Source organism: Aquarana catesbeiana, linkage group LG09 (genome assembly GCF_042186555.1).
Source record: "Aquarana catesbeiana isolate 2022-GZ linkage group LG09, ASM4218655v1, whole genome shotgun sequence".
Classification (NCBI taxonomy): Eukaryota; Metazoa; Chordata; class Amphibia; order Anura; family Ranidae; genus Aquarana; species Aquarana catesbeiana.
This window is the reverse complement of record NC_133332.1, coordinates 98020416-98044528: the sequence shown is the minus strand read 5'-3', so window position 1 is coordinate 98044528 and position 24113 is coordinate 98020416. Positions and strand designations below refer to the sequence as shown.

The following is a 24113-nucleotide window of genomic DNA, read 5'->3' as shown; positions in this document are numbered from 1 at the left end:
ACTTGTGCTGGGTCTTTCCTCCTGGGGTCTACCGCCGCTGGCACTGCTGGTAGCTGCCTGGTTTTCAGACCGCCGTCTTTTTGGATGGACTACTTCCTCCTCTGATTCAGATCCCGATGTGCTGCCTTCGGGGGGCTCATATTCCGAATCAGAACCAGAATCTGAACTGAGCGGTGAGAGCTCCCCGTTGCTCTCATCGGTCAGACTCAGTATCTGGTATGCCTCTTCTGGGGTGTACATCTTTCTGGACATAGTGGCTGACTGGCTGTATGTACTCTGGTGGCAAGTGATGAGGTCGCGGGTACTCTGGTGGCAGATGATGAGGTGGCGGGTACTCTGGTGGCAGATGATGAGGTGGCGGGTACTCTGGTGGCAGATGATGAGGTGGCGGGTACTCTGGTGGCAGATGATGAGGTGGCGGGTACTCTGGTGGCAGATGATGAGGTGGCGGGTACTCTGGTGGTAGATGATGAGGTGGCGGGTACTCTGGTGGCAGATGATGAGGTGGCGGGTACTCTGGTGGCAGGTGATGAGGTGGCGGGTACTCTGGTGGCAGGTGATGAGGTGGCGGGTACTCTGGTGGCAGGTGATGAGGTGGCGGGTACTCCTGATAGACAGGTACTCTGAGGTGACAGGTACTCTGAGGTGACAGGTACTTTGAGGTGACAGGTACTCTGAGGTGACAGGTACTCTGAGGTGACAGGTACTTTGAGGTGACAGGTACTCTGAGGTGACAGGTACTCTGAGGTGACAGGTACTCTAAGGTGACAGGTACTCTTTATTTAGGAGGGGCGATCTGGGCACAGTAGTACATGTAATTAGTAACTCACTGTTAGCTGATCTCTTCTCCTCACACTGGATCGGTGTGTGAGGAGAAGAGCCCAGCAACAGCAGTTACTATCTGTTTGTTTACATTAGTGACCGGCTGTGATTGGACACAGCCGGTCATGTGATGCAGAGCCATGTCATTGGCTACAGTGATTGGGGCTGAGCTGTATCCAGGGGAAAAGCCTCAGCCCCGATCACCGCCCTGATCACCGCTATTCCGCCGGAAACCAGGAGAATACACAGCGCTTCCCAATGCCGCTCTGCACCCGCCGTTACTGCCGTTACCGACGCTCCGCCGCCGCCGCCACTTCAGTACCCCCATCAGGGAACGGCTGTGTCCTGAGGGACACAACGGTACCCCGATCGCCGCTCTGCGGGCCCCCGGGGGCCCGCAGTAGCGGCGGAAAGCCGAGGACGTCATATGACGTCCACCCAGGATGGGAGATCCCATCTGTGGATGTCATTTGACTATGGCCGGGTACTGAAGTGGTTAAAACCCACTAGCGGCTGAAGAAGGGGTTAAAAGTGCCCATGTTGCTTTTCCAGTGGGCAAGGGCACTGCAGGAGCGTTGTATACAGCGCTCCTACACCACCCCAAAGATGCTGCTTTTTTTCCTGTCCCGCAAGTGCACCGCCCCAGTGTGAAAGCACTCAGGCTTTCACACTGGGGAGGCAGTTTTCTGGCGCTTTACAGGCACTATTTTTAGCGCTAAAATGCCTGAAAACTGCCTCAGTGTGAAAGGGGTCCAAGTGCACAGATAACATGGCACTTGAGTTCACAGCCTATTAGGTGACTTATAAATACGTTTTAGTGAAGTCTTAAAGTGATTGTAAACGATTGCCTTGTAAAACAATCCATTCAGTTTAAAATAGAAATATAAAGCAAAACATTTGTGTATAGATATAAAAAATAAGAATAAAAAAAAAAATTCTAAATACTTTTTCTCCCTTTTTTATAAGTCACATACCCTCTGTTCCCAACTGCATAAGAGTACACTGAGCTTCCCAGTGAATGGCTGTGCAGCAGGGCTGTGTCAGGACAAGTCTGATCATTGGAGTAGAGCAGGCTGAGTTCCCAGCATAGCTAGAGAACTGACCAAAGTGTGCTCTCCTGCCTAGTGTGGTCAGTTTTTAATAGGAAAGCAGAGGGACTGGCAGGAACACCTGGGATTTCATGTAAAGGAAGCAATACAAAAGACAACAGGATACTTTATCATACAAGTACATGGTACAGCAAGCACATATCAGGAATATGACGTGTTGTAAAGAAAAAAAAACACTTTAAGATTCGTACACACAATGAGAATATTGGACAAATAGGTGTTGTGGGGTTTTTTTTTGCATACTAGTCTCATATCGAAAATGAAGAGGTTACTAAAGTTACAAATATTCTCGTATGATAGAATACAACTTCGGAAGTGATATAATGTATAGTATTGTAATGTATTCTTTTGTTTCCAAGCATGCGCGGTCTTGGTCAATCGTTTTTTTTTTTTTGGTTGAATACTATACTAAATTAAAGCGGAGTTCCACTCCTTTGTAAGTTTATTAAAAGTCAGCAGCTACAAAAAGTGTAGCTGTTGAGTTTTAATAAACAGACACTCACCTGTCCCACAGTCCAGCGATGCGCCCGTCCAAAGCCTCGCTCCTCTCCCCCCGCCCTTCTACAGAGCTGGCATTGTAAGTGTGGGCACCCGGCTGTGACACGGGTGCACACTGCGCTCTTAGTGGCCAGACAATCTTCTGGGACCTGTGACGTGTTCCAGAAGATTGCAGGGAGGGATGGTGAGAAGACTCGTCGCCTAGGGGGAGAGGAGGAGTCGTCTAGGCGGTGGGGAGACAGGAGCAAGAAGTGGGAGCTGGCTACCCAGCTCCCCCCCCCCCCCAAAATAAATTACATGCAAAATGTGGCATATAAGGGGGCAAGGAGTGCTTAAAGCAGAAGTATCACTTTTGGGTGGATGTCCGCTTTAAACAAAAATTGTTCGTTCTGGTATAGTACGAGAATTTTCTTGCTTGTCCCTTTGGATAATATCACACAAACTATTGTGATCAGCTGTCAAAAGCTGTGTACTAATGATCAGATTATTGTATGATCAATTCGAAAGCGGTATTTTTCATCTGATTTTCTCATCATGTATAATAGGCATTACACTATGTTACCTATCAAAGTAAGGTTACAGTAAATTGGTAGGATGTCAGTAAAAAAATGACACTTACCGGGGGCGTGGCTTGACTATGGAGGAGTGAGGACGTACATCTCCTCAGCTCCGTACCCACTGCCGCTATATCACCAGCACAAAGGGGAGCTATCACACCGAGAAGGGCAGAGAACATGTCCCAAGGACAGCGGGCACTCTCCCAACAGTCGAGGCCAGATGGAACACGTCGGGAGCAGCTGGACGCTTTCTTCAGCCGGGCCCGTGGACCGGGACACAAGGCCTCCAAGATTGCGCAGACGCGAAAGCTACTAAGGTTGCACAGTGAGCCGCAGCCCAGCAGCAGCAACTTGTGGAGTCCCGGATCCCCTCTCTGAGGTTGGTGAGTGACTCTGCCCCTCCAGTCTCCCTGGGATCCTCAGCCTCATATGATAGGGCTCTGACATGGTGGACTTCCTAGGGGATGAGGACATTAAACGCCACATCTGGTCCCTCCCCACCCTGGATGACCTAGAGAAATTTACCACCAGGGTTGAGAAGGCCTTTAAGGAAGACATAGCCCAGCTCAAAACTGATAGCAATCAATTGGGGTTTAGGATGGAAAACTTGGAACAGAGACTTGATGAGGCCCTGCCTGTCATCTCTATGCTCCAGGACAGATGCAACACCCAGGATAAGAAAATTGAGAATTTACTGTGTCAGTTGGATGACTTTGAAAACCGCAGCCGGCTGGCAAATATCCGCATTCGCAGCCATCCGGAAGCCACGTCTCCTAAAGATATTGTCCCTACTCTGGAGGACATATTCCGGGAAATCCTGGGGTTGCCTGCTACAGCGCCCATTTAGATTGATTGTGCCCACAGGGCCCTCAGGCCTACTTCCCAGGATGTGGATAACCCTAGAGATGTCATTTGTAAACTTCACAAATATACGCTAAAGGACCAGATTATGCAAAAAATGCATGTAAAACCATACTTTGATTTTGATGGGGCGCATCTTTTCTTTTACCAGGAGATTTCCAGGCGCACCCTCATGCAGTGCAGAGCACTCCGCCCCCTGCTGGAAGCTATTCAAAAAGCAGACCTGCCTTACCGCTGGGGCTTCCCTTTCTACCTTCAGGTGACCAAAGATGGCAGACAAGTTACGCTGTGTAGGTGAGTGAATAAGGGGGCGCTAGTGATTGAATTACCATATTTATCGGCCTATAACACGCGCCGGCGTATAACACGCACCCCAAGTTTAGGAGGGAATTTTAAGGAAAAAAACTTTTAGGAGTAAAGCTTAAGGAAGAAAAACTTACGGTACATTAAAATGCCCATCAATGCAGCCTTATCGTGTCCATCTGCAGCCTTGTCAGTGCAGCCTTGCCCCAGTGTCCATTGCAGCCTTGTCAGTGCAGCTATGCCCCAGTGCAGCCTTGTCAGTGCAGCTTTGCCCCAGTGCAGCCTTGTCAGTGCAGCTTTGCCCCAGTGCAGCCTTGTCAGTGCAGCCTTGCCCCAGTGCAGCCTTGCCCCCAGTGCAGCCTTGCCCCCAGTGCAGCCTTGTGTGATCGCCGCCGACATACACAGCTGTGTGTAAATTTAAATATGGCGCCGAGACTGCAGGGACTCGTCGGAGCCGAGATACACATACCCGAGTGTCCTCGGCTTTTCTCCGCACCGCTCACAGTCCTGCCCAGTCCCGCCCTATGATGGACATAACACAGGTCCAATGGGCGTGCTACTCACGCCAGGTGGAACGCACGCCGAATCTCGAGGTGGTGCGACGGGATCCTGATCCTAACCATACCTAGACAAGCGAGCAGCCCTAGTGCCGGGTAGGCACCCACAAATGTAAGCGGCCATTTGGCTTTTTTTATCTGTTTTCCTATCTTTTTAATAAACAGTTTTACACTGTGGAAGCTATTATTGTTTTTCACATATCCCATGTCTGAACTATCGGGGCCGGAAGGGTTTTTTTGCCTAAAGTACCATCCAAAATCCAGCCGTCCTATGTGAGCAGGCACAACCCTGCACAAAAACTAATGACTCTCTTTTTAAAGGAGTCATTGGTATCTGGTAAGCAGATATCTATTTCCTACCGCAAGGTGCACTTTTTTTCTCTCTTGGTGAAGGAACCTATATTTGTGAACATCAAGAAACTAAACCATTCTGGAAGAAATTCTTTTCCTGTGTTTCACTGTCTATTGAGATAGTCCACTATTGAGATTGTGTCACTGTCACTGATCATTGTGTGTCACCTCTTATTTGATGTTGCTAAATGTTTTTATTATTGGTTTTCATTATTTACTTCTCAATTTTTTGTGAAAGCCCTAGGAAAAAAATTTTTTTAGTACAATTACAATAATTTTTGTTTTTTACTTAATTCAATCACTAGCGCCCCCTTATTCACTCACCTACAATCTGATCACTATATGTGCAAGTTGGGGAGCAGCTTGGTTTGGTCATTTAACCTTTTTAGACAATATTCACTTTATTTGGCGCGGAGTTTGTTTATTTTCTTAAGTTACGCTGTGTACTGAAGATGACCTCCCACATTTCCTGACCACCCTGGGGCTCGAACCAGTTGACTTTCAGGATTGGAGGGGACCGCCGGAATACCCCCTTGTTCAACTCCCTCAGTCCTGGCTTCCAGCCAAACACAAAAGTCGCAAGAGAGACCGCAGGTGTCCGCCCTCTGCCTTTCCCCCAGGCCATGCATCTCCAAGGGACTGAAGAGAGAGAGACTCTCTGGCATTCCTTTACCCATATATGTTTTTGCTCTTCTTAGTTTATTTTTTATTTCCTATTTTCTGCTTTCTGAGAGAGAGAGACCTAGGCCCTCAGAGGCTGCCGCTTGCCTTTGGCCCGGAAATGGACTCCGCCAAGATGTGTGCCTTTGTGTGACTCCCTAGTGGAACACACGATTCTACTAGTTAAATGGACAATGATCTCCCTTGTTGCTTTTTGCAGATGGCCTGAGGCTTCGGTCCCTGTCCATTACACCATTTCGTGGCTGCCCTAGCTTAAAACGGAACCCCTTGGCTTTGCCCAAGTGTTCTCCCCCCCTTGTCAACTGACAAACATCCGAGGGGTGGTAGTGGGCGGGGGTTGAACCTCACGACCTTCCCTCTCATGTTGGTCCACGTTCCCCATGTAGGCCGTACCTTACTAGGTATATTTCCTTTTTGGGATAGGAGGTTGGGTCCCGGGGGCTTCTCGCTAGCGGAGTCGTGCCCGGCACCTGCCTCCAAGGTATTTCAAGATGTGGTATTGTTACCAATGACATGTGATTTTTTTATGTCTGTTGTGATGTTTCTAACCGCTTCTTTTTCTCTCCCCGTCGTTTCCTTTCTCTTGCTCCATACCTCTTTACAGGAACTGCCTCCTGCTCCACCTCTCACGCCATGCCTGCCATCATAGCACCAGACTCACCTATCCCAAGGATCCCCAATGGCGTCTCTTAAAGCTAACTTCCTACAATGTACGTGGTCTCTGTTCTCCATGCAAGCGTAGCAAGTCGTGGTGGGAACTGAAGTGGTTGGGGGCTCAGATGGTTTTCTTGCAGGAGACACACTTCACCCCCCAGTCGATGCCCAAACTGCTTACCCACCTGTAAAACAAGTGGTTCTTGAGCAACCTGTATAACAAGTGGTTCTTGAGCAACTCGCCGGTCGCAAAATCCAGGGGCACAGCTATTGCAATACACAAGTCTTGCCCCTTCCAAGTCATAGGGAACAGGGTGGATCCTCAGGGTCGGTACGTCTTCTTAAAGGGGACTATAGCGGGACAGAAGTTCACACTTGCCACTTTTTACGCCCCCAATACCAACCAACTTACCTTTATTGATAAAACTCTAGATAGCCTAGCGGACTTCAGAGAGGGATCTCCGATTATGGGTGGCAACTTTAACGTTAGCCCAGATCCACTGCTTGACACGTCACACCGGCGCCCCCCCCCCCACTCCCATGCCTTCCTTAAACACTTTTGCAGATCCCTACAGGCTCACTGTCTGATGGACAGCTGGCGAGTGCTTCCCCCCCTCAGACAGGGACTACAGCTACTACTCGAAGGTACATGATGTATATACCCATATAGATCATCTCTGTGTGGACCACCTGACTCTGGAGCTGTTGCAGGCTTTGTCCATCGAAAATATAACTATTTCTGACCATGCCCCAGTGACGGCCACACTAGCTTTGCTGCCGGGTTCCCATAGGGCCTGGTCGTGGCGACTGAATGAAACCCTGTTGTACGATGCGACGGTGGTTTCTGGATTCACGACTGTCCTGACACATTACTTTAAAGAGAATAACAGGGAAGGTATGAGTAAGGGGATCATCTGGGAGAGCCACAAGGCAGTGTTGAGGGACAAACTGATCTCTTTGGGCTCTAAGCTTAAGAAAGCCCGTCAAGCTGATTTCAACAGGGTACTTCGGGCCCTCTAAGAGGCAGAACTTCAGCATAAACATGATGGAGGCCCAGAGGCTCTGACGAATCTGACTGAGTTGAGAGAACTATTCCTACGCCTACTAGATCGACAGGCACGTAAACAATTCTGTTACATGTTGCACAAATATTATGAGCACGGAAATAAATGTGGCTGAATGCTGGCAAAAGCTCTCAGAAAGAAACGTGCGCTGATGTATGTACATAAGTTGTGCCTATCCTCTGATGAGCTCTCAGTAAGGTCCTCTCAAATTGCCTCTGGGTTTCATGACTATTATGCTACCCTTTATAACTTAGGCTCAGACCAGACCCCAGATGCTCAGATGGCGAAACTGACTGCCATTTAAGCTTATATGATAGCCTCTGGCCTTCCCCCGCTGACTGACAAGCAGTGCTCTACCTTGGAGTCCCCCATTACCCCTACTGAGATAGAGTCAACGGTAAAGTTCTTGCCTAATAAGAGCCCTAGCCCTGGCCCTGGCGGGTTCACCAAGGCATGCTACAGGTTATTCCTACCCCTGCTGTCGGAATCGATGCGTGGTTACTTCAACTCTATAGCAGAAGGCACCGCAATCTCCACGGAGGCATTGTTGGCTTATATCTCAGTGATCCCCAAAGACGGGAAGGACCCCACTATGCCCCAAAGTTACCAACCTATATCCCTCCTTAACGTGGATGTTAATGGTTTACATGTTTTATACTTTGCTATATATGACTCGCGCAACAATTGCTTCTTATGCCAATGGCACTGCTCATTGAGATGTAGTGCCGTGTCTTTCACAAATAAGGATTTTACAAAAAAAAAAAAAAAAAAGACACTTGCCAGACTATTAATTTCAACAAAAATATATTTGTAAAAATTATAGGTGCATTTAATGTATTTTATAAGAAAAGGAGACAATCAGCGCAAACTTAAAACTCATAAAATGCAAGCTGAACACTATAGGAAATCACCAAGCCTATATAACTAATGCAGAAACTATATTAGTGCAGCGCATAAATAAAACAGTCCATGTAGAAAAGAGAGAATCCCTCGTGGCAAGAAGAGGAGCAAACAATTCTTCTGTATAAAGTGACGATAACCTCCACCCCAGACACGCAGATGTGCTTACCAGACAAGGTGGACCTCTTATTACAGGAGGTCATAAACGCATGTAATCACTCAAGTGGGTAGGAAGTCCACGACCACTATGGATGTCCAATACAGCCCTGCAGGAGAGCTCTCCAGTGCAGTGGTAGGGGAGATATGTCCACTGGTGTCAGTGGAAAAAACTTGCAGCAATCCCAAAAAAATATAAGGGGAAAAACTCTAAGTGCACTCCGTAAGAATAGGAGAATGTATTCTATACATGTTATTTATATGTTAAAAGCATCCCTTTAGTAACAGACCTGGCCTGACTGGAAGATAATGCTGTGGAAGAACCATAAAGTTTTCAGTGTTGAAAACCATGTTCACTTTGGCCACCACAGGCAATGCATGACTTAACTTTTATAGCACATAATAAGGGTCAGAGGAGGAAAGGCATAAGCCAGACTGAAATCCAAGTCCTGGATCAGGGCATGGATGCCTCAGGACTCTGACACTTGGACAAAGGAAAAGAGTGCTTTACCTTCCTGTTTGTTCTGTTGGCAAATACATTTATTTCTGGTGGACCCCACAGGTCCATTAAGTGTACAAACACTTCCTATTCACCCTGGTTTGAAGATCCATTTACAAAGACTGCGGAGATAGAATAGATTCAGCCCTCACCAGCATCAACCTCAGGAGTGCCAAGGACCAGGTGCCTCCTACTGTGCGTGTGTTGTCGGAAAGGTTCTGTATCTCTCGTCTCTGAATCTCCTTATCAAATGCTAGTAAAGCCTCCACAACCACCAAAAGTTCCCGGAAATTGGAGAATCCCTTGGGCTGGAGCACCCCACCCCCCCGCCATTACCTCTTATTAGAGTCCACCTGTGTTATAGGAGGAGTCCTTTCAGTTTTCCCATAAAGAGGAGTTTGTCTCCCATGGTTGACACGCAGGATCTTTCATTCTCTGAATAGTGTAGGACCCCCTGATAGTGGGGTACTTTGATGCAGCAGTGGGCTTAGCACTGTTTGGCCATATAGTGTGACCAAATCCCCATCTTTTTGAAAACGTTCAGGTGTTTTAAATAGCCTTGCATGATTTAATGTCATTTTTGTATGTGTGTGCTATAATCTATTTTGTTCTGAAATTGGAGGAGGACTGCCTCAGAACTTAAGGCCAAGACCCCTGGGCTTGCAGATCCTCCAGGTGAGCACCCCACCCCCAGGAACTGGCATCTGTGGTCACTTTTACTGGGGCTCACTGAGCCTGCCCTCTGCCAACCTCAGTAGATCCACCAACCAATTCAAGGAGGTCCTTACCATAGAGGGAAATCATATTCAGGGAAATTCTCTTTCAGGTCCAGTTTGAAAGCAGAAATAATTGACGTTCTCTTGAATGTGGCTGGGCCCAGGTAATTGCTGGAATAGTCCAGGTCATGAAACCCAGTGCTCCTCATGAGCCTTGGCTACTAGAGAGACAGTCATATATTAACCTTTCAAATTTTTCCTCTGGAAGAAAGATTTTCTGGGTTCTCAAATCGATCAGGCAACCCAAATAGGTTTTGAACTGAGCAGGCACCAGACAGGACTTCTCTCCTTCCATGATTTTCTCCTTCTAGTTGCATACAGGAGGAGGTCATCTAATTAAGGGATTAACGAGACTCCCTGTAGGTGAAAAAAAAAAAGCACTTTCATCAGGACCTTCGTAAAAATCCTTGGACTGGCTGCTAGGCTAAACAGGCTCTAAATTGCCAATGACAAATTCCTTGTTTAGTCATTATTGCAAACTGGGAAAATCTCTGATGGTCTCGCCAAATAGAAACATTGAGGTAGCCATCCTGCAGAACCAGTGTCACCATAAATACATCCCTCAGGAGATTCATCCTCACGCTGTATATATTTTCCATACGGAACATACAGCGCTAATCACAGGCAGTGAGACATTTCCCGATCTGTGCAGTCGCAGATCGGAAAATGTCTCACTGCCTGTGATTAGCGCTGTGCAGTGTAAGCTTCCTGGCGGGCTCAGGCATGTGGAGCTGTGAACACACCTGAGCCCATCCTTACCCAGGAACATCAGCCGAGTTGGTAAAAAGTAAACAACCCTTTTATTGGTATCTCCGAAACATGTAAACTCAAATAGCTTTCTTCGGTCAAAAGTAAAGCAAAATGCTGTGGAGTCCTGGTACGAAAAAGGAAGCACACCACAGGCTCACCACCTAACTCTTGGTCCTGTACTGGGTTAAGGTTGTTCCTAATAACAGGGTGCCAGACAGGCCGCAGGGGTTCAGCAACCAGCTTCTCAGTTGTCAGAGGGTTTACCTTGCTCAGAACCTGTGATCCACTCTGCCTCATTGACACAGGTGCTCATCCCTTCCTGCTGCCTTTCAAGACTGCATTTGTATAGCCCCTTGGACCAGAGTCCTTGTAATCAGGATTTGAAGGTTCTTAAAAAAGGGACAGCAACTAAAATATTGGAGAAATATACCTGCCGTTCAGGACACATTCCTGGTGTCCTGTATAATAGAGACTGTCAGAGATTTCCTCCCACTGAGACAAAAAAAAAAAAAAAAAGGACAGCCCCCCCACTCTAGAGTCACTTGGGATCTTTGTTACTGGATCCTGGAGGAGTAAAAAGTAATCCTGCTTGTTTTGGCTTTATTGATGGGCCATCTCTTTTTTAAGGCTGTGGATCTTACGCTTCGGTTGAGCCTAGGTGTGGGGGCCATGAAAAAAACGCTTATTACATTCCCCTCCTCTAGTGAACTCATTGTCACTCTCCTCCACCAGGCTCTGTGAAGATGGGAGATTCATTGGACACGATCGCTCCGAGTCTCGTCTTCCACACCCCCTTCTGTGAACACCGCCGATTTGCACGCCCCCTAACTTCACCGAAGTGACGTTCGCAGGTCACAGACTGGAAGTCGGCGTGCTCAGCCTGTATGCCCGCTTACAGACTAGCTTGCATTCCAAAAGCCCTGTCACATGGATACAGGGCTTGTATAGTATCCGATACTGCAGAGAGTTCTACGTGTGTGAGACTACATCCAGTCTTCATAGACTTACATATGTCCAGGAGATTTGTACACGCACATGACCCTCCTTATAGATTCAACGTTTGGTCCCACAGAGACTTTATTCACCATAGTGGCCCTATACACATTCCAGCTTCATTCATCTGGCACTCACGCTGAGACAGCAAGTATCTATTCAATAACATTAGATTATGGGTATGTCTGATGATGTCTAACAAGATTTCGATTTGTGATATTGTAAATATTTGTATCACTGTGGAAGTGTTGGCTGTGGTACGCATCTGTACCGTTGGGTGCAGCTGCATGTGGACGTATGTACCACATGATTCATGCATGCACCCTTGTGGAGACAGGAGATGAATTATCTGTGTTTTATATTATATTAAGCGTATATGTTTGTATTTGCCTGTTGCCCCATTGGCCCTCCCACTGGAAGGAGGTGCACAGATCACATGATCTGATCCATCTGATTGCTACCTCTTTAAAAAACATCCACCATCAGTACAAATTTAGCTCTGAAGAAGAGGGGACACCCTTGAAATGCGTCAGCTCATTTTGGACTTTCATCACCCTACCCTGTGTCCACTGGCCAGCGGATCCTTGTAGGGCGGGACACTGGATGGACTTTTTAAATTTCGTGCTTGATTTTACCATTGTGTTTGTGAGTATAATTCTTATATAATAAATATATTTTATGTTACGAAGGCAGCACAGCCAATGCAGTGGTGTGGTTTGTGAAGAGTCCCCCCACTTCTCAAGTCAAACCCACAGCAACCTTCTAAACGCAGGAGTATTTGTTTCTTGGAAGATGGGAGAGCCTGAGGGAAAAAAATGGCTGAGGAGGGACCACTCCAAGAAGATGGACCCTGTTGTAAGGAAGACCCCTCTCAGATGGAGGGGTCGCCCATGAAGATGATTCCTCCTGTGTGGGATTGACACCCTGCAAGATAGGGGCTAAGGTTCTGGACAAGGTCTCCTTAAAAGACTGAAATATGGCCACCTTTTCAGACTGCATTGTGGATATAAAGTCCTTTATACGGACCAAGGTTTTCTTTCCAGCCAACTTGTAGATGCACTTATAGCAAAAAGGCTTATGCCTCGTACACACGATCTGACTTTCCGCCAACAATTTATTTATTTATTTATTTTAATGCACAATAAAAAAAAAAATTGTGGAATAATACTTGGCTATGTGTTTTACTTCAAATGACAGTTTGGGAGTAGGCAGTTACATTTTAAAAAATACAATGTAAAATTAACAAGGAACACCAACATAGTTGTATCTTTGTTCTTAGAAACTATGGGATAATGGTGTTGTGGTAACTTGCACAAAAAAAAAAAAAACATAATAATGTTATTCTTGATAGAAAAAAAAAAAGCCTTTGAAAATTTGTTTGCAATAACTCCATCAGTATCACCAGCAAAGCAGCTTTATTATTATCCCATTTAAAGAAGAAGAGAATTGTGCGCTGCATTTGGAGATTTCATAATTTGCCACGTCACGAATGTTAATTCTCCTTTACAAACGCTAGTTTACAAGACCGAGCGCTTCTGCTTCCGAGCATGCATGTTTGTACTTTGGATTTTTGTCCGACGGACTTGAGTACACACGATCGGAATATCCGACAACACACATGTGTTGGTGGAAAATCTGAAGACATGCTAGCCAACATTTGTTGGCGGAAAGTCCGACAACAATTGTTCAATGGAGCATACACACGGTCGGATTTTCCACCAACAGCCTGTCATCCAACATTTCCCGTCGGAAAATCCGATCGTGTGTACGGGGCTTTAGAGTGAGTAGCCAGTAACTTTTTGCTACAGTATCTGCAATGCCTACTAATGTGAGTGTAACTGTAGAGGAAGGACAGTTTAGCAGAGGCTTCCTGAGACATCTTGCCTGTACATGAAGACTCTACAAAGGCAAGAATAATAAAAAAAAAAAAAAAAGATTCTAACCATCAGTCAACAGTTAAATTATCCATTCTCAAACTCGTCTGACCCCTGTTCCAAGCCCCAGCTACAAAAAAAGAGAAGCACTCACTCCCTATAGTCTTTACTTGTGCCACAGCCACCAGCACTGCTTTTCAGTTCTCAGAATCCATGAGAAGAGGGTAGTGGTGTTGTATAGAACTCCTAAATATGCTGCATCCTCTGGGAGGAAAAAACTGTGTGTAACATTTTTAGGTGGAGTCCCCAGCCACTCTAGATGAAGCTGCTGCCAGACAAAAGTGCTGTTCTCTTGTGCCAGATATAAGCCAGGTACTGAACCGGAACCACCCCATCATGCTCTAACCAGCCACTCCTGTGGAACACACAGGAAATGTTGTTTCCGACTGGAAGATGTGCTCACACAGAGACTGAGTGTGGCAACCAATCAACTGCATCACCCAGCGGGAAGCTTGGAATGCATGCCTTTTCCGCAAATGCGCTTGCAAAACTGGAAGTGATGTCCAATGCGATCTGGAGCTCTCCTTGCATGCTTGCACCTACTGTTGGTCCTTGCAGCAAAGCCACCCAATGTGCACACCACCCCCTCAGAGACCCCTCATCTCCTACAAGTTTGGCAACTAGGAGCACTTCAGAAGTCAGACCACCACTGGGGTCAAGATGCTGGATCCAAATTGTGATACTGGATCCAAAAGTATAATGGCACAGCTTTGCCTCAGAGAGGGACCTTCCTGCCCAAAGGCTATTAGATCAGTAAAAACAATCAATGATGTGCTACCCCACGGTAAGTGACAAAATCTATACTGAGGGATAAGTGGGTGGGTGGGAGTTTTTTTACTGCCTGGTCTAAATGTGTTTCCTGTCTTCTCTCAGGTTTGCTCTCCTGGAAGATGATTGGAGAAAAAGCCTTCTACATGGGAACTGGTATCATGCACAAATCTGGTCTTTTTCGCCAAAGAAAAGTATTGAAAATCTACTAGTCAAGTAATTTTTTTGGGGAAGTCTGAGCAAAGATCTCATGTCTGTGGGATGAGACGGGATGAGAAACAATTAAAAGCCTTCTAAAATCCCTACTGTTACTCTAAAATTAGTGGTGCAAGGCTTTTTTTTTTTTTGCACTAAATGAAGCTGTCTTCAGAACTAACTGCCCTCTCTGGGTAGCCTTAAGCAGGCCATGCATGGTCGAATTTCGAACGAATTTCCTTTTCAAAATCAGAAAGTTCGTTTTTTTCGTGATCCGATGATGCCACCATTGATTTTCGAAATTCAGCCGATCAAGCCTTCAATTTCACCTCATGTTGCTACAGAAAAGAATTTTCGTGGCCGGGAATCTTCTTTTCTCTCCGTAAATTTTCTTTTCTTATTACATTTCTCGCACGATTCTCCCATCATTGATTAGAAAATCGTTCGTTTTTCAAAAAATTTCCAACATGTCTCATTTCTCAAATTTGTTTGCCGCACGAAAATCGGCCGTTGCTGCACCCCCTAATGGTGCGAAATTCGTACAAAAATTCTTAGATACGATTTTCGAAAGAAAATTCTTTCGAAATTCGAACCTTGTATGGCCGGCATTAGTCTGCTTTTTTTGAAGTAGTTTATTCCATAGAATAACTGCAGAATGAAGAAATCTTGGAAACAAAAAAAGGGGGTGCTAAAGAAAAAAATCATTGTCTTTGTTCCAACCCATACATGTGACATTTGCCATGGCACTGCACCTAGCTGTTATGAAGTTTGAGGATCAGGGTGGCTTTACACGGAGTTCCCACCATAATCAGCTATTCACTGATCATTGTAGTGATAGAACTATCTGCCCCAGATTTCGATATGTTAGACAAATGCAAAGAATTTTTGACATGAATGACCAACGGGCAGTAAAAAGAACACACCTAATTCTGTAGTGATCATACAATCTGACATTCTGTATATAACTGAAACCAGTACAGAACCTAAGTTGAAAGAGCAGACAGCTGCCTGCCAAGAATTCTAGCCCCAGCAGGTTCTGACCTAGGGAAGAGACAGATCCACCTCTGAGGGCTAAGAAATGACGCTCTAACAGGGTCAGAATCTTCTGGGTAAAACTTGTATGACCAAAGGGGTAACTAGAACCTTCAGGGCCCCGGGGCAAGAAATCATGAAAAGCCCCTTTGAACCCCACTCCTACTCCTTCTTATTGGCCCTGGGCCCTTCCCACTGATCCCAGTGCCTTTTACTCCCATTGTGGGGCTCTTAATTAAAACTAAAAACAGGAGCGCAGGATTCCATTTAAAACGAATAGTATTTATTGGCACAAAAATTATAGCACACTTCCATTCAAGCAGCTCTATATCAGCATGGATGGAATGAACCGAGATGTGCAAACAGGCAGGGTGGTATGAAGCAGAAGCAGCTGGCGATCCCGATTCCGGCATAAGGCAGCCCGCTCATTGTAGTGAACAGCGCCTACCTCAAGCAGCATTGCCCGCTGCCGTTGCACCTTGGGTCCTGCAGCGGGACACTTTCACATGTTCTGCAGCGGACCCCCTTCCTGTTGTCTTGGCCCCCCCACGGTGGCAGAACGCCAGGGCACAGTCAAAATGGCGACCTGTGCAACCCTGGTAGTTCTGCCACTGTGCATGACCCATATGCAGTATACTTCATATTTTTATTGTGTTTCAACTGGACGTCACACAAGCTATGGTATATAGTATTGTTTGTAGACCCCGGTTTGTGTGTAATACTTTTGCAGCTTCCTCTGAACCAGATGTTTTTGTTTCCTAAACAAAATATGGGAGGGATAAGAGTTATCAAAAAAGCTCCACCCATCAAATAGAAAAATAAATATAAATCAGGTAAGCAATAGTGGTACAGCTACATCACAATGGAGTTCCAAATGTGGAAAGACTACCTGCAGCTGGCTTCGGTCATCCAGGCCATGGCAAAGGCTGAGATTTCTGAATCACCTCTTCTAAAGGATTTCCTGCCGAGTCCTGCTAAAAGACCAGAGGATGATGCCATTAATGAACAAAATGTTCATGTTCAGCCACACTCCTTCCGTGCATACTCCCCATGTCAGCCCATGGGTTTTTCTCACTATGGGATGAATCATAACTCGCAACCTACCAGTTTCTATCATCAAGTTAATTCACTGCTCCATTCTGATGAGGATCAAGCTACTGCTTTTCAAGCTTCGAAGACCCAACCAAATTCGCTACCAACCTACTGTCATGGGCAACCTAATGCTCATCAAACCAAGACTTCTGTGAAACAGAATTCATTACCTCCACACGAAGAGACTTTAAATGATGGCATGTGCTGCTTTTGCAAACATAACGGCGAGTCGCGCCATATCTACATGGGCCACAAGTTAAAGGATGAGCAGGGCAGAGTTGTTTGTCCTGTCCTAAGAATGTACTCCTGCTCACTATGTGGGGCAACAGGAGACCTATCACACACCAAGAAGTATTGCCCCCTCAACAAGGACAAACACTGTCTGTACAAAAAGAGTGGACGCAACTCCGCTGGGCGCAAGGTGAAACGCTAAAGACAAAAATGCTGCCGGTGAAGGACATTTAACGCTGTTCTGATGCTCTTCTGTGCAAAGCCAAAGATCAAGCTTGTCCTTACTCAGAGGCTAAAGGTTTGGCCTATAACGTAAGCAATCTGCAAAAATCTAGCAGAGGACTGGGACTTTTTTTTTTTCTGTCTTGTTTTAAAATGTTATAGTGAAGAGCTGTATTTGGCTGTTTCTGAGGAGTAGTTATGTTCCGTTCAAATTACTTTTGAGTGTTCTTCACTTCGGCCCTGAAGGTCTGTAAGGACCATTTGTAAATGTTTTTAACTTTTCAATAAATAACATTTTTTTTCTTGACGATTATTGCTCATCATTGTGTAACCATAATGTTCTTATTCTTACCAGTCTATTTCAGATGGATAACACAGGATTAAAACTGGGTGTAACAATGCATTTAAAATGTATTGCTATACTATTTTAACAATTAAGTAGATTTAATAGGTTGAGGTCATTAAACTGGTCAGTTGTGTCCCAATAATTTACTGGAGATATACATGTTATGTGGAAGAAATAAGTGGATCTAAAGCAAATACTTTGTCATGTTTGTATTGCTTTCTGTATCCCTGCTGGGGAGATTCACAATCTCTCTTTCTCCTGGTGACCACTGTTACCTGGACAGAAAGTGACGGCAAATCCAAAATTATACAGTTGTCACAGGAATGCAATAGGTTTGGAGACAGCTACCTAAAATAGGATTTCCCCTCACTTTGGAGAGATCTTACTTTTACTTATTATGCCCCTTGTTTAGGAATAAAAGGAAATCTCCCTAATGGGACACGGGCGGCAAAAAAAACAAAAACAAAAACAAAAAACTGATGGGATAAAGTCAAACTCCTGCCCCCCCCCCCCCTCTTCCTCACATGGAGCACTACCTACACCTTATGCCTAAAATAGAAAAAAAAAAACATGTATACATACCATTTCAGTTTTAAGTCCAGCTGCAGGTTGTGAAGAATCCTATATGATATAGAAAGAAGCACCATATGATATGATATTCTGCTGTGAACGCAGGGTGGATGAATGTTGTACCCCCACGGGTGGGTCCTTGACACCTCCAAGAAATAGGTTTAAAGACATTGCTGCTTTCACCCTGGAAGACATCTAGTGGCAGAAATAAATACTGCACTGCCCAGCAAGTATTGCAGCCTTACATTAAGACCCCTTTCACACTGGGGCGCTTTTCAGGCGCTTTAGCGCTAGAAATAGCCTCTGCAAACCACCTCAAAACCACCTCCCATTCATTCCAGTGTGTCTTTTCACACTGGGGCAGTGCGTTTGCGGGACGTTTTGAAAAGTCCTGCAAGCAGCATCTTTGGGGTGGGTTGGGAGCGTTGTATTTAGTGGTCCCAAAATGCCCAGCCCATTGGAATGAATGGGCAGCACTTTCAGAGTTTTTAACCCTTTTTTTGGGGTTAAAAGCACCCCACTAGCGACCGAAAAGTGGCGCAAAAGCACTGCTTAAACAGCGCTAAAGCGTCGCTAAAACGAGCAGCGATTTAGCACTAACGGTGGGCGCTATCAGTGTGAAAGCAACCCTAATAAAATATTGCTGTGGGTAGGGGCAATATTATTAGTTCAGTACATCTTCAGTCTAGTAAGAAATAAATAAACAGATTCCTCCATCCACACAAAGGAGGTAGATAGAGGAATCCCCCAATACCCTGCACTTCCCAGGGACATTGTATTTTGACAGTGGGACTCTCCACTGTCAGAATACTCTGATCAGTGGCTGCAACCAATCGGCTGGCGATTCATAGTGTGAACCAGGGCTTAGTCTGTGGTCTGCTTAGTCTAGGAGTCCGCTGACTCAAAACAATGTCCCTGTCCTGACAAAATACGCAACTCGGTAGAATATTGAACCACGTCACTTCCGGTTTCTTAAAACACACAGTAATTGCAGATTTTGACGAATTTGTGTCTGGACACAACAGCGGCAACTGAATGCAGTCAGGTAAGGAACATATGGGTGTTTTCACAGCACAGTAGCTAGAGGGGATGAAGCTGTCGCCGCCTCGGAGGCGGGCATTTTGTTGGTTAGTGTTGGAACGGAGTAACAATCTCTGCTCATAATACCGTACACCGGACTGCATTCGGTTGCCGCTCTTGTGTCAAAACACGTATTCCTCATCATGTGAAATTACTTCATAGAAATCTGCAATTAATCATGTTTTAAATAAACTGGAAGTGATGTGGTTCGATATTCTGCCGAGTTTCCTATTTTGTCAGAACCCCCCTGTCAGAATACCTTATTTCAACAGTTGTTAAGAAGGTAGGCAGTGTGACTGCAAAGTCATTGCAAATGTCTGCTCTTTCTACTGGCTAATCTACAAAACCCTGTAGCATAAATGAACTAAAATAAAGAAAAAATGCTAGGAGGTAGCACATTTTTTGCAGAAGATACTTTACCTGTATTTTCTACCAAAAACCTCTTTCTACTTGCTCCTAGCAATTTCTGTACACCTCTGTAAGGCCTACACTGCAAGTTATGCTGAGAATGAAGCCAGGGGCCACCTAGGTGTTCCTCCAGTGCAAAAGCACAGGCGTTACATCATCATTGGTTGTTCAATGGCCAAAGAAAAAAGGCACTGAACTGAGAAGTGGATAGGAAGACAGCAGAGGGTAGGGGGACAAAGCAAAAACAGGGATCACAGAGCTGTCAGCTGCCATAATCTGCGAATTACCAAAATATTTTAAAGCAAGCACGGGGCAGGGATTAGCAGTGACTCAATGTCATAGAAAGAAGAACCCTTCACAACTAAGGACTACATCTTCTGGCAGCTCTTGACAACACTGCTTTAATTTTATCAGCAGCCTGGAAGTGTTGGCAGCCCTCTGCAAAAAAATGAAATGGATGGCAAAGATGACCTGGCAGACATGGATGGCACGTAAAATTAAAGGGAAGGAAAGGGAGGGAAACCATATGACAGAACACACACTATATGAATTGTAGTATTATACTCTAATAACTAAAGATGTAACAGATATAAACAAGATAAAAAAAGATGTTTGCATTAATGGTTTAAAGACTGTGGGGTTGATTTACTAAAACTGGAGAGTACAAAATCTGGTGCAGCTCTGCATAGAAACCAATCAGCTTCCAGGTTTTTTTGTTGTCAAATTGAACAAGCTAAATTTAGAAGCTGATTGGCTACCATGCAGAGCTGCACCAGAATTTGCAGTCTCCAGTTTTAGTAAATCTCTTGTATTGACCTATGAACATAGTTATTATCATACAGGATTTATATAGTGGCAACAGTTTGCGCAGCGCTTTACAATGTAAAGGGTAACAATACACCAACAGTACAATTCAAAACAAGAGGGTTAGAGGAGCCCTGCTCCTGCGAGCTTACAATCTAAGAGGGAGGGGCTGGCGAAACAAAAAGGTAGGGACTGCGAGGGATGAAATGATGAGGGGAGTAGAAGATTTGGTTGTTATCTGGAGGCAGGATGAGCCTCCCTGAAGAGAAGAGTTTTCAGGGATCGCTTAAAAGTGAACAGAAATAATTACCACTGCCCCGGACAAGCCAGGCTGAAATTTCTTTTCCTCCACAGCAAAGAAAAGGAGAGAGCCCCAGGTGCTGGCAATTGCTGGTACAAGTGTAATCCTGTAGAGAGATCTGGACGGCCGCACACCGGGATAGGCAGGTAAAATCTTCTTTATTGAAAACATGGAATAATAAAATACATGACGCCGCTGGAGTGGTACAGCTTAGCCGCTAACGCGTTTCACGCTCATAAGATTTTATTTGCCTATCCCGGTGTGCGGCTGTCCAGATCTCTCTACACGATTACACATAAAAGTGAACAGAGTAGGAGATAACGGACAGATTGGGTTAGTGAATTCCAGAGGATGGTAGAGGCTCTGGAGAAGTCCTGGAGAGGAGCATGGGAGGAGGAGACAAGGGAGCTAGAGAGCAGAAGGTCTTGGGAGGAGCCGAAAGGACGGTTTGGGTGATATTTGGAGATAAGATTGGTGATGTAGCTCGGGGCAGAATTGTAAATGGCTTTGTATGTTATTGTTAGTGTTTTGAATTTTATTCGTTGGGCAATGCCAAGCCAGTGGAGGGATTGGCAGAGAGGAGTGGCGGACATTGAACGGTTGGTAAGGTGGATGAGTCTGGCAGCGGCATTCATGATAGACTGAAGGGGGGATAGCTTGCAGAGAGGTAGGCCAATGAGGAGGGAGTTAAAATAGTCAAGGAAGTTTTAACTACATCTTCTACAGTTTTGCAGTACTACATGGGCTGGGAGTCTTGGCAGTTACAGCTACCCTGTTTCCCCGAAAATAAGACCTAGCGTGATTGTCGGTGATGGCTGCAATATAAGCCCTACCCCCCAAATAAGCCCTACCCTGTTTCCCCGAAAATAAGCCCTACTCTGAAAATAAGACCTACAAGCTCTTTAACTAGGGCTTATTTGGGGGGTAGGGCTTATATTGCAGCCATCACCGACAATCACGCTAGGTCTTATTTTCGGGGAAACAGGGTATTGTAACAGATTCCCTCTTGCCAGTTTTTGATACAGAATTAAAAATGTTCTTTTACCATACCAGTGAAAGTGGTTAACCTAATGACTAGCTTAAAAAACTTTATCAGCAAACACAATAGCAGATTTTGAATGAATGAAAATCCTTTTCTGTTGGGAGCATACTCTTACCTGCAGGCTGTAGTGGAAAGACAGTAACTGGTCGGTGTTCTTCAGAACAGCTTAGGCGATCCGCTCTCATTTGGCACAGCAGGGAGCTTGTCATCACAAACCTACAGAAACAACAAGAAACAATAAACACCACAAGATAATGTTGCATCTATATATATTTTAAAAGCCTAAAATCATTCATAACGTTTTATTTAAGTTTGGATACAGTGGGTGAAGGAGCCACTGTAACCAAGAGTCTTGGTTACATTTTTGAAAAGATTTGATACTTTAACCTAGTTAAAGTACAGATTAGTGGATAACGTTACCTGTGCCAGGACCACCGCTGCACATACTGTCCAATAACGTAAAAAAAAAAAAAATGAAGGTCCAGCATCACGGTACAACTTCCAATAAATTTCATAAAATCTTTATTTCAGTTCCATCAAGACAAAGGGGGAATCCATTACCCAGCAAGGTTGACACGTTTCAGCCCCTTAATGGGCCTCAAGCAGCCCATGCAAAGAGCAAATTTATTTCCTACCACAGGCTTGGAAAGAAATTCGCTCAAATCCCCCCCATCATCACAGACCGTGTTGACAGGGGAATCCCTCCCATCGAGCCATTGCATTCTCCTGGTGGGGGAAGCCGTCTCCGCCTTAAGAAGACAGTGATTGTTGCTAGTGGCTATACTAGCCTCTAGCGGCAATAATCATATGCAAAATTCATCAGGCTGGTTGTACCCAAGTTGATTGATCAATTAACTTGGTACATTCAGCCTGCCCATACATGGTTCAAATCCTACCCGGTTTCTGCTGAACCGATCGAGATTCAAACTGTCTATGGCCAGCCTTAGTTGTACCGTGTTGTTGGCCCTTCACTTTTTCTCTGTTAAATTTTTATTCCTGCCTGTGTCCCTATTGGGGAGATTTCCCTTCACTTCATGTCAAGACAATAGGTGATGAAAAATCTTTCCAACAAAGCAAAAGACAAAAACTCATATTTAGTACAGCGTGGAAGGATTAGATGTAACAATAATTTTATTCCTTTCCTGTTTCCCGATGACAACCGCATAGCTCCCAGCTGTCCCTGATTTTGAGGGACTTCCCTGATTTGGAGCAATGTCCCTCTGTCCCTCGTTCCTCCTCATTTATCCCTCATGTTGGTCTGATCTATATAGTTGTATATAAAATGCACTTTTTAGCTATCAGAGAGTGTTTTCCAGTGCTAAACCTTTCATCTGATTTTTTAATTGCTGCATTTGTAAATTCCAAAAGCCAATATAAAGGAATAGTAGTAGTAAAAAAAGCACTTGTGGGTTTAACCAGTCTTGTTTTTTTGTACAATTCTCCTTTAAGGGGGCGTGGCAAGGGGTGTGTCCTATGCCTGCATACTTTTGCTGATAGATGTCCCTCATTCCCATCTCAAAAAGTTGGGAGGTATGCAACCGCTCCCCTCATTTCTTTTACAGGTCTAATAGGGACAGAAGGTGTGGCAAAATCTCCCCAATAGGGTAACAAACATAAAATTTTAGGTCCCGTTCACATCTCGTGTTCCTGCTCGCAAATTTTTTGCGTGATTTACATGCACTTCCACTTAAATGGGCTGCCCTACGCAAGCAAAAAAGCTCAAGGACCAAATTCTTTTCACACAAAAACCGCAGCAAACTCACTCCACGTTTGAGGTGCCATTTAGAATGAACAACACCTAAATGTGCATCGCACGTTTTACCTTGATTTCAGCAAGATATGGAAATGCGGGCAAATTGCCAGATGTGAACAGGGCTTTATTATTGCTCATGCAGTCACAAAAAAAAGGATTCACGTTTTGCTTGCTGCACTTTTCATTAAAATCAATAGAAATTAAAGTGTTACTAAACCCAGGACCCGGCATTCACTATATCTGGTCTCCCACAGTACACATAACATGGAAACGCAATTATTTTAGTAAATATAAACTGCTAAATATCTTTTCTCAGTCTTGTGCCATCAGTGTCTGGCCGAGTACTGGTTAAAGCTTGTAAGAGGAGTTTTCATTCACCTCCAATTGTCCCATGAGGCTGCAGAACCCCTGACCCTCTCTCTGGACAGTGCTGATTGGCCCTGTGCTGATCACATGCACCCTCCCAAAATAAAAAAAACTCTCTAGCAATACACACCAAACTGAGCATGTGCAGAGTGCCTCCAAGGCTCTGTTCTATCAGCAGGTAGGGACAGTAAAAGAGGAGGATCAGAGAAGACAGCCTTTTTACAAAATGTGGAGGATTAACCCCTTAGGTTCCCCAGGGAGTATAACAAGCATGCTGCATATACAGACTGATTTTACTTTTGTGGGTTTAGGAACACTTTAATATCAACAAATGCATTAAGACGCACATCAATGCTTGTCATGACACACATAGATACATCATGACAGCATGATTGACTTACCTTTCTTTTGCTCCCCCACTTGGTGCCAGAGGCCAAA

General features: G+C 45.1%; 1 protein-coding gene and 1 long non-coding RNA gene across 2 annotated transcripts; one reads left to right on the top strand and one right to left on the bottom strand.

Moving 5' to 3' along the window:
• Positions 1–16348: 16348 nt before the first annotated feature.
• Positions 16349–21774, bottom strand: LOC141107224 (uncharacterized). The gene is made up of 2 exons (XR_012235825.1): positions 21672–21774; positions 16349–16434 (listed from the first exon to the last, which is right to left on the bottom strand). It is a non-coding gene; the product is annotated as an uncharacterized lncRNA (long non-coding RNA).
• On the top strand, positions 16521–16985 carry NANOS2 (nanos C2HC-type zinc finger 2). Its single transcript, XM_073598027.1, has one exon. The coding sequence runs from the start codon at positions 16521–16523 to the stop codon at positions 16983–16985; it is 465 nt and encodes a 154-aa protein (XP_073454128.1).
• Positions 21775–24113: the final 2339 nt, after the last annotated feature.

Coding starts and splice junctions, on each gene's coding strand:
- NANOS2 (XM_073598027.1), top strand. CDS start 16,521: ATGGGTTTTTCTCACTATGGGATGAATCATAACTCGCAACCTACCAGT.